This window comes from Theobroma umbraticum, unplaced genomic scaffold, assembly GCF_002168275.2.
Source record: "Theobroma umbraticum cultivar Fairchild unplaced genomic scaffold, ASM216827v3 scaffold_51.0, whole genome shotgun sequence".
Classification (NCBI taxonomy): domain Eukaryota; kingdom Viridiplantae; phylum Streptophyta; class Magnoliopsida; order Malvales; family Malvaceae; genus Theobroma; species Theobroma umbraticum.
Window position 1 is genome coordinate 3,261,612 of NW_018397260.1, and position 17,827 is coordinate 3,279,438.

Below are 17,827 nucleotides of genomic sequence, written 5' to 3' on the forward strand. Positions count from 1 at the left end.
CAATAAAGTGTTCATGAATAAAAATGCTAAAGAAATTTGAAAAAAATTATAAGAGTTATATGGAGAAACAAAGGAGGAAAAGAAATTGGAAGACAAGCCTTATGAGAATCAATCCTCAACAAGCAACAAGGCATGTGCAAATAAAGAATCAAGTGAAGATCAATCCTTAAATCAAATTAAAATATGCCTCATGGCTTTTGATGAGATAAAGATAAGTTTGTTATCTTGTGAACTTAATTTATATGTTTTTGATGAACTGCATGATGCTTTTATGGATTTAATATTTGAGTTTAAGAAAATGAATTTGCAACACAAGAAAACCATTTCTCTACTTGATGTTGAAGATGAATTTTTAATGAAAACAAAAATTGACTGGGAAAAGGAAAATGAAAATTTGAAAAAGGAATTTGAAGCTTACTGGAAGAAAATTGATATTTTGAAAAAAGAAAATTTTGATGTGAAAAAGAAATTTGAAGATTTATTAAATGAGAAACAAAAGATTTTTGTGAATTCCCCATCTTCCAAAATGATCAAATGCAATCATTGCACATTTTTTTGTTATTGTTCATATATTTGTCTAACTAGAAAATGCGCACCTTACAAATTTAGACAAGTGTGAGTTTCAAAAGAAACTTTGTGCAATGAGATTAACTTTGAAGGATCCAAAGCTATTTGGATATCAAAAATCAAATAAAAAATATCTCTTTCAGGTGTGCTAGAGCAAGAAAGAAAATTTTTTGAAGAATGGATGTTCTCTACTCACACATAAAAGAAAATGGGTGATCTTTATAGTAAAAAGCCTTTTATTTGCTTGAATGAGAATTTTGATTGCTTATTTAGTGAATGTTTTATTGATTTGCTTGGTTTCTAAAATTATTTTCTTTTCTTAATTGAGAACTTTGATTACCTTTACTTGCTTGAATTTTAAGTGCATAATTCTTTATTTATCTTTTTTTTTAACTTTATTGATAAATTTTGGTTATACAACTGGATTAGATATGATACATGCTATAAATTGTATAATCTTGAAAACAATATAAGCCTAAAGATTAAGCATGCACTTACATTTGATCATTAATATATTCTCATGCTTTTGTAAAAAATTATTCATTCTTATGATTGAGAAAATTGCTTGGTTTTCTTATACGTTTGAACTTTAATGATTTAACTTGAATGTAAAAAATTGACTTGATATAATTTCCTCATGTTTTTTTATATTGATTTCATATTTTTTTTTAGAAAAAATTATTTTTGAGGATAATTTTGAACATAAAAGGTTTGATGTTGATGATATGATGGCATATGAGCACACTTGATGATTTACATGCTTACCTATTCTAGTAGTCTAAACAAGGAAAATTGAATTTGAAAATGACCATTGGCATGCATAAATGTGATTCATTATGCTTAGAACCCATTGCATAAATTGTTTAAAAGCATAATTGAACAGAATTGAATTACTTTGAGCTCATGATTTTGTACAAAACATGTTTAACTCAAATCTTGTATGTTTTAAGTGTAAAACTTTTGAAAAGAAAGATTAAATCTTTATCAAATTATTTTTTTTAGAAAACTTATTTTTTTTATTGAAATTGATCGATTGACTTTGCTCAAATTTCATCCTACTTGATATTTCTCTCATGACTTGTGAATTTGAGTGAAAGTTTTGTCTTCTGAGGGTGTAATAATTAAAACAAGTATATCTTGTGTAAAATTTTTTTGAAAATATAAGATTAATTGCTTGTCATGCTTAACATTGCCTAAATACTTGTTGAACATTTCATACATGGTGTTTGTGCATCATAATGAAAATTGAACATGCTCGAGCATATTAGAGACATAATTATTGAAATGAGCATTTCAACTTTTAACGCTTGTGAACAATGAGCAATAAAAGCAAAAATTGAGTTCACATGTTTTTCGTGAAGAATCTTTGATCATACATGTCCAAAATAATGTTCTAAACATGGTTAAAATGACATTCTAAATTATTCTCACACAAATCTGTGTTTTGAGATCATTGTACCTTGGAACATTGCATGGTCTGCATTTTTTTTCTAGCTTTTCAATGTGCAAAGATCAAGTATAATCGACTCCTAAGCAAAGCTAGTAGACTATTGAAGAACAAACTACAAACAATGCTGTTGGAATAATAAAAAGTTGAGCACCAGAGACATGTAGTTGATTCTTGAGTACTCTAAAGCCAAATTGGACAGGTTTTGAGTTTCAAAATGTCTTTGTACTTCATTTTGTATCCATTGCAATATTTTTTTCCGTGAATTTCCTTTTCAAAGATGATTCTTGACTCTTTAAAACATGCATTATGAGTATTCTCATGATCGTTGGGTGGAAGTATATGTTCTTAAAATTGCAACATTTGTTGAAATATGAAAAAACTTTCTTGATTGCTTAAATCTATCTATGCCCAAGCATGAAACTCATATTGATTCCATAAATTCTCGTATGTTTACAATGTTAAAATTGAAAAATAAGAAATTATTCATGAATGCTTGAATTTGTGTGATTACATATATAATATCATTTCTTAAGAATGAAATGTTCATGTGCTTATGTTGAAAAATCTTTTCAATGAATTCTAAGATCAATTCTTGAAATATGCTTTATACTTGTACTTAAATGATTGTTTTAAGATTGATTCTTTGATTATACTTATGAGATAGATCATGATGAACTTGTTGAACTTCATGAAAATAAATTTTGGTTCATCTATTGTATTAGTCATGACACATGCTTACATGATTTTTCATTTTGCTTGGCCTTAAGGTTTGAAGTCTAAAATTTGACCTAAGTTGTGCATTTGAATATGAATTTAATTGTCAAGTTTAATCATGACATATATTGTGAGGTGACATAGTTGAAATTTATTTTTGAATATGCATTTAAATGTTAACTATGTCTTCGTTAAGCCTTAATGTTTACATGATCTAAAGATTTTGTGTGCATCCAACTTTAGCTATAAATAACTTGACATGTCAAATGATATATGGCTTATAGTTTAAGTTAGCATTAGATGCCTAATGTGCTTAGATTGAATAATTTTTTCTTGAATCTTGACAATTGGCATTCATTGATGATTGTATGTTCACTTTTTACATATTCATGAGTTGAATGCTTGATTCTCAATTTTTTGTATTACTCATGAATTATGAAAATTATTGAAAAATAACATGTACTACATTAAAGTTTAATGCTTGCATTTTTTTTGGATATATGTCTATATATATGAAAATTGAAATTATGATTAATGAAGACATCCATTTTATTTCTTGTAATCATGTTAATGCTTACTTGATGACAATATTCTCTTACATGATTGCAATAAGTGCAAAATACTTTGGTCATACTTTATTAATAATGATATACTTTCTGTGTAAGTTCTCCTTGAATTGATAATTTCATATATAATTTGAAGAATGCATCTTACAATACTTGCTTCAAAATGACTTGGATGAATAACCGCTTGAAAATGATTTGGAAGAATGCCCGCTAAAAATGCTTACTGATGATTTTTTTTTTGCTATTATTTTCATATACGAATCACAAAATTTCTTGAAAATGCTTGATTCATATTGGTCAGTCATACTTGCTAAATAGTGAATGAGAGTAAATAATGAATGCTTGATGTGTATGAATTTGGCTTGAAGCAAGTTGATTATGTTTTTGTTGATATATTTTGTAAAATAAGCTTTAATGTTATGTTTTAATTGGTTAAGAATATATTTTGATTAGCTATAGGAATTCTAGAAATAAGATAGAACTTGCTTTTATTAGTTAAGATTTTCTTTAACCAATTAAAATGATTTAGTGTGCCTAGAATAAGCCAAAACCAGTAAAGTTTTAATTAGTTAAAAATTCTTTTAACTGGTTAAAACAGTTATGTTCACTAGAGCCCTTCAAGTTAATAACTCTTTAATCGGTTAAAGTTTGTTTTAATCGATTAAAGTGATAATGTTAACAAAAACAAAAACCATTAGGCACTAAGTTTGAAACTTAAAAAAAAGAAGGGAGGAGAAGAGGGAATGGGAATAAGCCACTTAAACCATGGGTTAACTAATTATTACTCGCGATCAAAGTCCCTCCATTCTCTCAAAAACTAACATTCTCACTCTAGCTCTATCTGCTCCTAAAGTACCCAAGAAACCTTAATTTAAAAATTTGTAAAAATAATGACAAATACTTCACTCACTACCAAATATTTGACAAAGGAAAAGGAAAAAGGCATTAACAAATAATAAATGATTGATTTTGGGATAAAAAAAATTGACACAAAATCAGGACTAGAAAGTTTCTTTTATTAAAAAATATCAAAAAGATTTAAAAAATAATTAAATGTCTATATTAATTCATGGTAGGAATCCAGTAATGAATTTCACTTGGCATATCTTTGATTCCTTTGGCACCATCAACAATTTCTGATAATCTTGGTACATTCTCCAACATCCCAGACAATTTGTATTCTAAGCTTTTCCAAAACTCTTACATTCTTAAGGAAATACTCAACTATTTTCATATGACCACAAAATGAATAGATTTCAATCACTTTAAAGGTTGAGAGGAGACAAGAAGGTACATTTTCAGGTTGATGCCAGAATAGATCTCCAATAAATCCCTAATTCCAAAAAGAAAAAACATACCGTAAGAGCTTGCAACTTTACAAATGCGTAGAGTAACTGTTAGATATACTTAATTGATATAGTATGAACGATAAGAGTTTCCAAGTTAATTGAACTTTCAAGTAACTTTATCCGTCTAGGTCTTTCCCTTAAAGATTACCTTCTAATCGATACATGGTCCAGGTTGCGAAACACAAGTAGAGGCTTCTCGTACAAACTTAAAATCTAAAATTAAAAAATAATAATAATAAAAAGGCACCAGTAGATTATAAATTATAATAAAATTACATTTGTACCAACTATATTTCAAAAATATAGCATCAACAAGAAAGAGTAATTTAATTTACCCAAAGTAAATGATCATTGCAAGATAGTGATTAAACATTACTAATTCTATTGAACAAATTATTTGTAGCATCAAGGTCGACTAAGTGATCAAAACGAGGATGTAAAGCACTCATTTCAATGTTGTTGAGAGAATGTAGGTTTGCTAATGAATAGTTGTTTACCATGCAATCAAAGTATATGAAATAAACAAGACTTGAGGCATCAATGCCAATATGAAAAGGTTGATTTAAGGTATCATCTTCATGCTCTAAAGTCAATCTCTTTAGTGAAGGTTTAGAAATATGTAACTCTCTTAAACTCTAAACAGTATTAAACTAGCGTATTAATAACTTTTCAACCATAAGGCACCCAGACAAAAGTCTTAGAAAAGAATCATTATCGATAAAGTCTACATTGCCAAAATGGAGACTTTTCAAACTTGGAAGGCAAATGTGAGTAGGAATGGTTATAAGAATATTATAAACAAATAGTTCCAATTTCACTAATGTATTACTTTTAAATAGACTCGTAGGCAGCATCGTATTAGAATCTATAATTTGTATCCATAAAGAAAGTTCTTGAACACTTCACCATACTGCAAAAGATATCCACCCTAAAAGTTGATAAGCATCCACATCTTCATAGAATCTCTGAAAATAGAGATGAAATCTCTCAATACATTTCACATTATGGAACAACAACACTCTATCCACAAAGTTTATGAATAAATATGAAGTGTGTTATTCATCACAAAAATCAATAGTAGAAATTGAGGTAGAAGAAACCTCCACTTACATGATAAAATGAAGGTATGAACTGCATCTTTTGTGGGAAGCAAGGACAGACTATCAGATAGAATTGAATCTGGTAAAGCATTGAGTCTATCCGTGTTGCTATCAATGCTACTATTGCCTTCAGGACACTGAGCGGTGATTTTGGTGCATATGGGGTAGGTGGTCATACAAGAGAAAAGAAAGTACCTTTTCAAGTTGATGCCAAAATAGATCTCCAAAATATTCTTGAACGCAAAAAGATAAAGGAAACCGTAAGAGCTTAGAACTTTACAAATGTGTAGAATAACTGTTACATGTATTTTAATTCATACATTATGAACGATAAGAGTCTCCAAATTAATTGAACATTCAAGCAACTCAATCAGTCTAATGTTATGCCATCAATTCTTTCTTTTAATATCTATATAGACCAGGTTGTGAAACACAAGCACATACTTCTTGCATAAACTTAGAGCCTAAAAATACGATAATAATAATAACAACAAAGCAATGTTAGATTACAAATTACAACAAAATTGCAAATTCAAGATATTACATTACTTAAAAACACAAATTTATCAGGCAAGAATTTACAAGCATCCTTTTTAGGTCTATTTTGAAATGATCAATTACAAGATATTTGTACCAACTATATTTCAAAATGTAGCATCAACAAGAAAAAGTCAATAAACTTACCCGCAGTAAACAATCATTTAAATGTAGTGATCAAACATTAGTAATTCCATTAAATAAATTACTCGCAACATTAACGTTGACCACATCTAGAAATTCATACCCTAGATCACTCATATCAACCTTGACAATCTAATGTAGGTTTACTAATGAATAATTGTTTAATAGAATACCAGCATATTTGAAGTAGACAAGACTTGGGGCATCAATGGCAACATGGAAAGGTTGATATGAGATATTACCATGATTATGTAAATTCAATCTCTTCAAAAAAGGTTTACAAATATTTAACTCTATTAGACTTTTATATTGACCATAAGAGAGCATCAATAACTCTTCAAGCATAAAGTAACTAGACAAAAGCCTTCGAACTTAATCATCATCGACAAAGTCTACATTGCCAAGATAGAAAGTCTTCAGACTTAGTATGCAGACGTGAGTAGGAATGGTCATAACAATAGTATTATAAATATGTAGTTCCAATTTCACGAGTGTCTTATTTATAAAGAGACTCAAAGGAAGCATACCACTAAAATCATCTCTAATAAACATCAATAAATAAAGTTCTTGAACATTTTGTTGTAAGAAAACAGATATCCACCTAAAAAATTGATAAGCATCAAGATCTTCATATTATCTTTGAAAATTGATATGAAATCTCTTAATACATTCCACATTATGGAACAACACTTTATCCACAAATTTTATGAACCCATTTGAAGGGTGTGCTTCATCAGAAAAATCAAGAATAGAAATTGAGGAAGAAAGAAACCTCCACATACTTGATAAACCGCAAGTGCAGACTGCATCTTTTGTGAGAAGCATGGATAGGATGTTAAATAGATTTGAATTCGGCAAACCATTGAGTTTGTCAATGTTGTTGTTGCCTTCAAGACCTTGAGTGGTGGTTTTGATTCGCTTGGGGCTGATATCCATTTTGGGACTTTGATTTTTAGGTGTTTTAGATGAAACTCAAATAATAAAAATGATCATAGAGGTTTAAAATAGTTTTTAATTATATCAATTCAAACCCTCAACCCAAATAAACCCAAGAATTTGAATTTTTTAAACCTAAGGTTTCATAGGGGATTTTTCTTCAATTTTTAAATGAAACAAGTTCTTTGGATAGGGAAAATTGCATTTTAATTTATGTTAGACGACTTCTGCACTTGCATGCCTACATTCATCATAGTTTGATTTGATTTTTGTTTTCAATATAGCTATATGATTGGTCACTTGTTAATATAGCTACTTTTGAAATGGGCTTACGAGGTTGACCATTTTTCACAATTTCCTCTTAATGTAGCTATATGTTGAAAAAAAAATATTATTGCTATACACCACGTCCACATTACTAAATGTTGCTACTATACACCATGCCCACAAATGTAGTTTTTACACGTCATACTAAGTTATTGACACTATTATTACATACCATGCATAAATATACATTGTTAACATACCATGCTTACAAATTGAGTTGTTACGTGCAATGGCTACATCACCAAATGTTGCTACACACCATGACAACAAATAAAGTTGTTACATTCTATGTGTAACAACTAACAGTTATGTCTGCATGTACATGAGGTTGATTGAAAGCATCATACCAAGAAGCACTTGCATTCATTCTCGGATAAATAGCTGTGTAATTTAGTATGTAAGTGAAGTCATTTGCAAGTCATTTTAAAAGTACAACAAAGTTATATGAATTCTAAAACTCTCATATTTTAGTGAATTCTAGTTCTCTCGTATCATTTCTGACATAAACCTTAAACGATATTCTCACTTAGCCAATTCTATAAAGGTAAAACTAATAATAGGAGACATGAAGATAAATTATTGGACATGTGTCCATTGTTGCTATGTTGTATTGGTCACTGTGTTAATGGCAATCTTAAAGGCCCACTTATCCCACGGAACAACAATTTAAATTTCAAGGTTCTCGTACTATCTGAAATCTATCTGCAATAGAAAATAGTAATGCATATATAAGCTACACACATGAACAGTTAACCAAGAAAAGCTACATGCCATTTACAAAAAAAATAAATGTTGTTACATGCCAAGTCTATAAATTCTTAGTTGCTACACGTAATGCCTAATGATTAAGTTGTTACACGTTATATATATAATTCCTAAAATGATACACGTAAAGCCTAAAATTCATTAATTGCTATATGTCTTATTCATGAACTTAGGGAAATTCCTTGAGTTGTTACTCACACCATGCCCATTTTCTCTCAATATTTTACACGCCATGTTAACAACATTTGACCCAAATGGGCATGGCGTGTAACATTTATGGGGATTTCAATAACTTCAAACAACACCATTCAATAACATAATCAACAAATATGGCTACCATCACAACAAAAACCACTCCAAAACACATAATATTTTGAACAATTTTGAATTAAAAGCAAGCATTGTAACCCCATTGACACAAAAATAGCATTCAAAAATCAAAACTCATGAAAAAACAAAATAAAAAATTCAAGATTCACTGACTAAATCCCTCTTTACATAGTTATGAACTTGTTTGCTGTGAGTGATTACTTTGCTCGAAATTTGTTCAAACACTTTGTTAGCTTTGAGAATGAGGAATGAATCAAATGATCGTTTAATATACCTGACGTATAATATACCTAGCATTTAAGGTTTAGAAAATAAAAAGGGAGAGAAAAATCCTCTTATGTAATATGATGAGGTTTTTTTCAAAATGTCATGTAGCAAATTATGGGAGGGTTATTTGCAAAAACAGGCACGTGAATGAAGAGTGCATGTGAATAAGGAGTGATTTTGTCTCTAAATCTTTTTTTCTGACTAAAAAAAATTAAAATCATGGAGATTATTATTTTAAAAAATTTATTCTCTCTTTCCCACTTTCTCTCCTAGAATCTCCATAAGTTGGGCCAAGTTTACCTGCTTTCCCCAAATAATTTTAAGCTGCTACATGTTGAAAAAGAAAGAACGGCATAAAGGTTGCGGCATGCGCGTAGAATTTGCCACAAAGAATCTTCGGATGTCAAAAGAGTTGAACGCATACATGGATATACTTTTCCCCATCACCCCACATAAAGGCAAATGAAACAGCAGCACTGCCCCATGAGTTCGTAATCAACAATGCCTACAAGTTGTTACCTAAAGGTTATTCAGGCTAATCTTGTTTCAAATGTCAAAAGAATTTTAATTCTCGTACTGTACCCATTTATGCTAGTGTATGACAACAGCATGAAAATTCAGAATCTGCAACAATGATGAATCACCATGTTGTGGAAATCAATCAACATAGACCTTTTAATCCTAATATTCCCTGCTCATGGTAGTATTCTAATACAGTTGTCATACTCAAGGTCCATCCCGTATACAGTTTCTGAGTCCAACAGCAGATCATCAGAACTCTGATATGTGAGGGGAGATTCACTCATTGGGGGTCCAAGAGAAGCGCAGCACCCTGGGCAGACAAACAATGGCGGCACAGCCTCGGAATCCTCTATACCACAGCAGCGAGTGTGCTGCCACACCTCACAAATGTCACATGATACCATCCTTTCCCCGTCATCATCCTGAGCCCCGCATTCACATCTCACTATCCAATTATCGGCACCACCTTCATGCCTAAGATTACTGTCTAAATCTATTCCACTCCCACTGATCAGAATTTCTGCACCTGACTCAAGTGCTCCAAACAGCACATCTCTATCGTCCATTTCGCTCAGGTCCTCAATATCTGTCACCACAAGTTTATCCATAATACAATAAGTATCCCTCAGCGCCTTCTCAACTGCTTGTTTTAGGTCTAAGACCGTGGCATGGAGTGGAACCGTGACAAGTTCACCAGCTGGTGATTTCTCAGTCAATGTATTCTCTGCACCAAACAAATTGGGCATGACTTGGCAAAAGAATCTCAACAACTGGTCATCTTCATCCCTAAATGGCAATTCCTTCACAAAATGTTTGCTATCTAGAACTGCCTGAGTTGTGAGTTCCAGAAATTCTGATTCTGGATAGTCCAACAGTACATTATTATACAAATACATCACATCGTCATAAACATCAGTTCCAGGGACTAGAGCAGGCAACGCATCTGGTTGAGGTTTTTGATGTATTTCCAGTTCTGCTTCTGGTGCCTTAAACCCATTGTCTATATCGTCAATCGTGTATTCTAATATCCGAGATGTGTTAATTGCACGGCGGACAATGTGACATCCAACAATTACATTGTTCATTGATTTCAAAACATAATCGAGCAAACCTGTATCACCAATATGCATCCGAGCTGCATCTCTTAGATCTTGCCTTGTCATCCCACCATGACAGAACTCAGATTTATGTTCCTTCAAAGCACCTACAATGACCTCTGCTGCGTATTCTAGCCTTTTCGCAGGCCATCTGCTATCCATATGAGCTATGACACTAGTAAATCTTTTGCACCTCGAGGATTTTTCCTTCGAGGTGGCCTTCTTGGGGAGGGAGATTCTGATGAAGTTTCTCTGTGAAGGAGCTGAAGGAGCAGTTATAGCTGTAACAGATTTCTTCTGCACAGCACTACGGGATTTAATAGTAAGCATAAACTTGAAAAGATCCCTTATTGTAACCAACTGGCTCTCACTTAGTACTCTATAATGCTGAATTATGCACTTGATTTGTCTGCAATGCTCTCTGTCACTGAAATCTTGAATGATATTGTCAAGTTCTGAGGAGCTGAGAATTTCAATTGCTCTACCATAATTTTTCTCTGAAACGCCATAGCTTCCCCGGCAAAACTTGTAACCCCATCGACCAAACCATGTATGTCCATAGGCAACCCCATGGAGCAAACGAAGATCCATACCATGCTTCTTTGACACATCCTCCACTGAGATTTTCCTGAAAAATGAAAGAACGGTCAAGAATTAACATTTTACTAAACGTTTACAGGCTAACTTGAATTAATGAGTTAGGGAGTTTTACCGTGCTCTGAGAATTTCACAAATACGATCCCAAAGATCCATGATTTCCCTGCCACAGAGATACTTAGAACCACCTTCGATTCCATTGATGCACAGCAGATGACCAAATCCATTACAGTGCATCAACCCATGCAAGAGATGGGAATGGATGTTTAATACACCATCCTCTAGAGGCTTATTCCAGTCTCGATCATTTGGTATTACTACATGATACTTCCTTTTTGAAACAAAATGGTTGCTCCAACCTATAAGAACAAAACAGCATGAAAAAAAATCAGTTTTATTACTAGGAGGATTAATAATTGGGCAGACAAAAAATTAACATATGCAGGAAGACTGCAACTGATTGAATCAGTAATATTTAGCATCCAAAACTTCTGCTGCAACAACTTCAGCTTGAAGCAAAGCTTGCACTTTGAGCAGTTCCGGGCTATTTACTGTCAAGCAGAGTCTTTTGGTTGGAGGAAAATCCTAAGAGGCTTAGAGATATTGCCAGAACTCTTATTTAGCATTCCACCGGAGATGGTAAGGATACTTTCTTATGGCATGACAATTGGCGTCCACATGGTCCCTTGGATTTATAATATTCTAAAGTTGCAGGAGCAGTACAAAATGGAGATTGGCATTGGCCTCAAACAAGATAAAATGATTTAGTCGAAATCAAAGATAAAATTTATAACATTATTGATACACTACCTATGCCAGAGGAAATATTCAGAAATTTGGCTGCCATCAAATTTTTGGAAATACAAAAAATGCAGACAATAGGAAGTAGGAACTTCCTGAGGAAGAACTCCAAAGCAGGTGTAGGTTGATTGGCATAAGTTGGCGTGGATTCAATTCTATATTCTCAGACATGCCCTTGTAGCCTGCATGTCAATTTTATATAGACTAACTACATTCAATAATGAGAAAACTGAGGGATTTCATGTAACTAGCACTTGTTTGGCTCTCCAATAATTCTGAGGAAACAAGAGATTATGTTTTCTTCCATTGCTCTTATGCAAAGCAAGTGTAGAATTTCCGGCAAAGAAGGCAGTTGATGGTTTGGATTCTGAAAGTTTTCTGAACGATGGAAGTTTTGCTTCTATGGAAGGAAAGAAATTACAAGACACATGAGAAAACTCCTCAAATTATTGATGCTAAATTGTCATACTCATAAGTCTAAGAAGTTATCATTAGCAGTATGCAAAAAATATTACCAGCAAGCCCCTATACGGGGTAATGCTCCTCTGACAGCAATGAGAACAGAAATCATCTTAGCAAAGCTAGTCTTCGTTTTTTTTTTGGTAATTAATTAGTTTCTTTTATATAGAAGCTCTATTCTTGGTAAACAGTTCTTTTTTACTGCAAAATTCCAGCTTTCTTGGAATAAACGAAATTGCAACTATCCAAAAGAAAGATAGACAGGAAAGAAAGTCCGGGGAAACCCCAACTACCAGAATCCCATGACAGACACAAGAAAAGCCCCACTTGGGAAAAGAAAACTTGAAAAAGAAAAAACAAATGAGAGAGGCAAACCTGTACATCTGCAGTGATCACAAAAAGGGTTTGAAGAGAGCTTAACGTCCTCTTTAATGGTGTAAAGAGGGACAACACAGCTCTTATTCTCGTGAACCAGAAGGGTACACCAAATGGGCATTCCGTTGACGCAGTAATCTTCAGGCTCAGCACATTGTTTAAGGAAAAAGCGAATGTTATCTCGGAATGGACCGGTGGGGTTTATGGGGCAACCAGGTTCAGCAAATGAGTGCAATCCGAATAGCTTTGGCCTCCTCTTTCTTTTCCTGCAGGTTTCTATGATTGGGATGGACATTGTTGAAGCAAAGGCTTTGGGGTTTTCTGTTTCGTCTTCTGACTGAGATTTTGATTATAAGAAGCAGGGAGAAAACAGAGAGTTTTCCAGTTCTTGGGGGGTTTTTGCTAGTAACTGACCGAAGTTTACAGTTAGGTCGTTAAGACGGGGCTTTTCCGCGCTCAAATTTTGAGTTGAGTTCGATTTTAGCTTGAGAATGGAGGATTGGGACAGGGAAGCAAATTTATTTGGATATTTTAGGCCCATTTGGCCTGCGAGTTGGACTAGAATTCAAGCTCATTCCAAGTACCCAAACCCCACCTTTTCTTCTTTTTAATTTTTTTTTTCCAATGAAAAGGAGTGTCATTTATTTTATTAAAATACCGAAAATTAGGATCATTTAATAATAATAATAATTAAAAGAGTGTTAAAAATAAAGGTTGTCTTATTTGTACATATCATTATTTTTGTCTCTCTTTCTTTTTCCGATTATCGACAATTTAACCAAGTTTAATCTCCATTTGTCTACTAATTATCGTGATTAAGTCCATTAAAATAACGTTTCAATTGTTTATTACTCCTTATCTCTTTACCCCAAAAGAACATTACCAAAAAAAAAAAAAAGATTGTTACTCAAAAGAAAAATTTTGAAAATTAGAAGATTAATTTTCATAAAGAACCGAAAGTATTATTTTTTACAGTCAAAAGAAAATAAAATTATTTAAATAAATAAATAAGAGATCCAAAAGATATAAAAATTTAATTCACCAATTTTGCCATAGAGTTGAGCAACGTGTACAAAGCTCTGTTCTTGTGTTTTTTCCTCCCGTGAGACAGAACTCCGAATCTTTAAAATGGAAAGACCTTTTTACGCCAAAACTCCATTTCAAAACTGTCGGTTCCAGCTCTCGTAGCTCAAATTTTCGCTGCGGCCAAACAGAAAATTAGCACAGCCAGAGCTTCCGCTCTTCGGGTTAATATTTTGAATATGCCTTAATCTTCCATTTTGCGCCTTCGTAATTTCTTAAATTTAATGTTGGATACGTTTTTTTTTTTATATATTTTGTTGTTGTTTGTTGATTGATTCCTATCTTTACTTTGTGTAAACTTCTTGTTCATTACTATTTTGGAACTTTGTTGAATGTAGAGAAGGATTTCTTTGAGCAATTATTCACTATTATGTTTTCACCGCATTTGCTCATACTTTTACGGAAGAAATAAGTTTCCAAGTTTGTTATTATATATTCCCTTGATTTCAAATTGGACCATCACCAGCAGACATAAAATATGAATTGATTGTACGTTGTAATGTGTGAATATAGGAATTCTACTTGATTATGTTGGAGAAATCTATTTAAATTTAGTAATATATTTGGTTGTTTCCTTTATTTTTCTCTTACTAACTGTAGATTTTTTTAAATGTCAAAACAAGTTATTCTTGTATATTCTGGAATATTTCTTGTTTCTGTCAATTTAAACCTTCAGAACATTGGGTTTAACATTGTGCAACTGGCAGTCATAACATCCTGCTGCTAACTGACCCTTCTCTACTGTGCAGTGAGGAAATGCACAGGCCGATATATAAAACTAATATTCTACATTATGATACTAATTCCAAGTTTCTGGTATACGGAACTTTCATTATGCAAATTGTGAAAAATTTTCTGCTCATGCTTTATTCCTGACTAGGAGCAACTTGTCAATATGATTTTTCCATCCTTTTTTTTTTTTTTCTTGCCAGATACTATAGGACCATGGGCCAAATTTAATTACAGGATATATCGTTTTATGTTTTTATGCCATGACAAATTGATGAGCTGGTGAAACAATTTAGTGGCTGAAAAATAATGCATGGTTATGATTTTTTGTCAGCTAAAGTTCTACTTTACATTACATGCGAAAGATGTATTGCACTTGGTTCTATTGTTAGTTTTAATAGTATTAATTTTCTCTTTCAGTCTCTTTGAAGACAGAAAGATAAATTTCAGCCTGCATTATTAGCACTTTACTTTTCTGTTATTAAACCTTGAATATGTCGCCAACATCTAGTATAAAATGTCCACTGAGTAGCATGTTTTCTCTCAGTCTTGATGTGCAGCTCTCATTTAGTAGCCGTATTTAAATGAGCTTCATATTCTCAAGCCATTATCATGCGTCAAGATTTCTTCAATTCTGATGTTGCTTTCTGGTGATATATGTTCACTTAGCATTCATATTTTAATCTCTTTGTTTCTCCTCTGTTAGTTTTTTATTAATTTTATACATGTTCTATTCTGTATGAAAAAATGTTGGTTCTCAACAGTAGTTTTTTAGTTTTAGGTCTGGCTCATCTTGATATAAATACAGAGAGAAAGTATAAGTTAGACGAGGGAATGGGTGATTTAAATTTCAAATCATTTCTTCTGGTTACATGTGATACAGTGATGCTTTTAGTATTTCTAATTTAATTTTTTTTCTATCTTCTTTATTGTTTTATTAATATTCTTTTTCTTAGACCTTGATATAAACACTGAAGTGCCCAACTTAATATTTTTATGTTCTCTTTCTTTCAGAATCACCCTATGAACCATAGACCCATTCCATATTAGGCTGCTGAATGTGGATAAACAACTTACATCTCCCACGTCAGCAGATTGTGCTTATGTACCCAGGAAATGTCAATTATGATTATCTGGCTGGACAAAGGGGAAGATGAGGAGGAAGAGGAAGATGACATGGACAAAGATGCTAATGAGTTTTGATCAAATCAGTTATCTACCAAAATAGTTTTGCTTGGTATGCCAATGACCTTTGACTACCTCACCAACATAGCTTGAATTATATGCATTTTCTTGTTAAATTTTTATGAAAAATTTCCTTCTGTGACAGCTATCTGGTAGTTCAGTGTTGATATACCATCCATTGCTTTTGCTCTGTTTTTTCTTGGTCATTTAACACACACACACTGATAAATATGTATGCATAAGTACACACGAGTCATCGGGATTATATTTGTCAAATACTGCTGTGCATGCTTTAAATGTTGAAAGCCCCTGAATCAGTCCCCTTCATGCTCTTGTTCCACCCATTAGCCCATCGCTGATAAGAAAACAGGGGATACCTGATTGACTAGTGTATCAAAATCACCCATCTGAACCATTACTGGTCTGTGCAATCCATTGTCATTCATATTCAATCAAAGATTTAAAACCATACCCTAGAGCTAAGATCAGGCATTAAAATGCAAGCCCTAATAGTGACTTAGCACTGTAATAAACTCATATGACTGAAAGAAGGCATGCAATTTTGCAGTTTTTCCCCCCTTTTAAAGTTTAATTTTCATGGTGCTGGCTTTGGGATTTCATTCTTCCAGTATTGCCCCTGAGAATGAACGCTTATGTTAGGATAATTTGTTAAAGTAAAAAGTTAGTTGATCTAGTAGTTTAAGAGTGGTGTGGGAAGTTTTGCTTTTATTCATTTATTTTGGAATAAATAAAGATTTTGAAAGAGAATAGTATTTTTGGGGTGGAGTGTGCATAATTTTTTTGAAAAACTATTATCATAGTTAACTTTCCTGCCCTAGCTGTATAAACTGGCACTGTTTTTAAAAGCTTTGATAGCCGAAGATCATCTTTCCATCTTTCAAGTAGAAAGAACAATATGTAGAGTAGAGTTAAGACCCAGGAATATGTGGTCAAAACAAAGTTACGAATACTGCTTGATTTTTCTAACAGTCCGAACTCCGTGTAAAAGTTTTGTTTCACCTGAAATATCTTGATTATTCTCTGGCTAATCAGCTAACAAACTAGATGGAATCTTGAACAACATGCTGTGATGGTAGCACATATGATATTGCTGAAGTCAAAATCAACTTAGTGGTTATTAAAGAAGCTATGTATTAGTACTAAAGAACAGGCTGGTTATGGCAGCCGTGTGTACTTGGTAATTTGTCATCATTCAACTTTTTGCAGATATAATAGTTCTTTCAAATCCTTAGTTTTAATGCTACTCTTTCTTCCTTCTTTCTTTTTCCTGCCCCTTCTTCTGTATGGAATTTTATTAGTGTTCTCTTTGCAGTTGTGTTTTTGTCTTTGATTAGTTGTGGAAGTCAGAAATGGACATATCTTTTCTGTATTTCAACAGAATAAAGGCTTGGCACAGCCATAAATTTGGCTTGGGTGAGAAGGAAAATCAACAGGGCTTCAGAGATTGTGATAGGGGTACAAAGTATGGAATGATGCCAGAATGGCGTTAATCTTTGCTGCTCATTGGTTTATCAAACCAATTCTACACAAAATCGATAAGCATGGGATTAAAATGACTATCTTCTACCTGCATGCTACATGAGAAACTCAACAATATTAACACCCATAATCCCTGATGTTCCTGGAAGCTTGCTCCATAATTCACAACTTTGACACTTGGTTGATTCCTTCAATTTCCTTATCCCTCTTATCCTTATCCCTCTTAAACTTTGATCAAGTTGACCTATCTGTTCTTAAAGTATTCATTTCGGTGCTTGCAATTAAGTTATGATGCCTTGTCATCGCACACATCCTTTTTTTTTGTTTTGAAGAATTGGGATCCACATTGTTTGGATCATTCTTAAAAGTGGAAGTGGCAAGGATATACTAAACCTTGTCATTTCCTTTTGATTTTTTCAGGTATAGG

At 32.7% G+C, this 17,827-nt stretch overlaps 1 protein-coding gene and 1 long non-coding RNA gene across 2 annotated transcripts; one reads left to right on the forward strand and one right to left on the reverse strand.

The window, feature by feature from the left end:
• Positions 1-9,747: 9,747 nt before the first annotated feature.
• Positions 9,748-13,198, reverse strand: MMD1 (RING/FYVE/PHD zinc finger superfamily protein). Its single transcript, XM_021429547.1, has 3 exons — positions 12,904-13,198; positions 11,384-11,627; positions 9,748-11,299 (listed from the first exon to the last, which is right to left on the reverse strand). Exons 1-3 carry the CDS (start codon positions 13,196-13,198, stop codon positions 9,748-9,750), a joined length of 2,091 nt encoding a protein of 696 aa, XP_021285222.1.
• A 777-nt stretch (positions 13,199-13,975) lies between these two features.
• Positions 13,976-17,786, forward strand: LOC110417363 (uncharacterized). The gene is made up of 3 exons (XR_002445308.1): positions 13,976-14,150; positions 15,730-15,952; positions 17,300-17,786. It is a non-coding gene; the product is annotated as an uncharacterized LOC110417363 (long non-coding RNA).
• Positions 17,787-17,827: the final 41 nt, after the last annotated feature.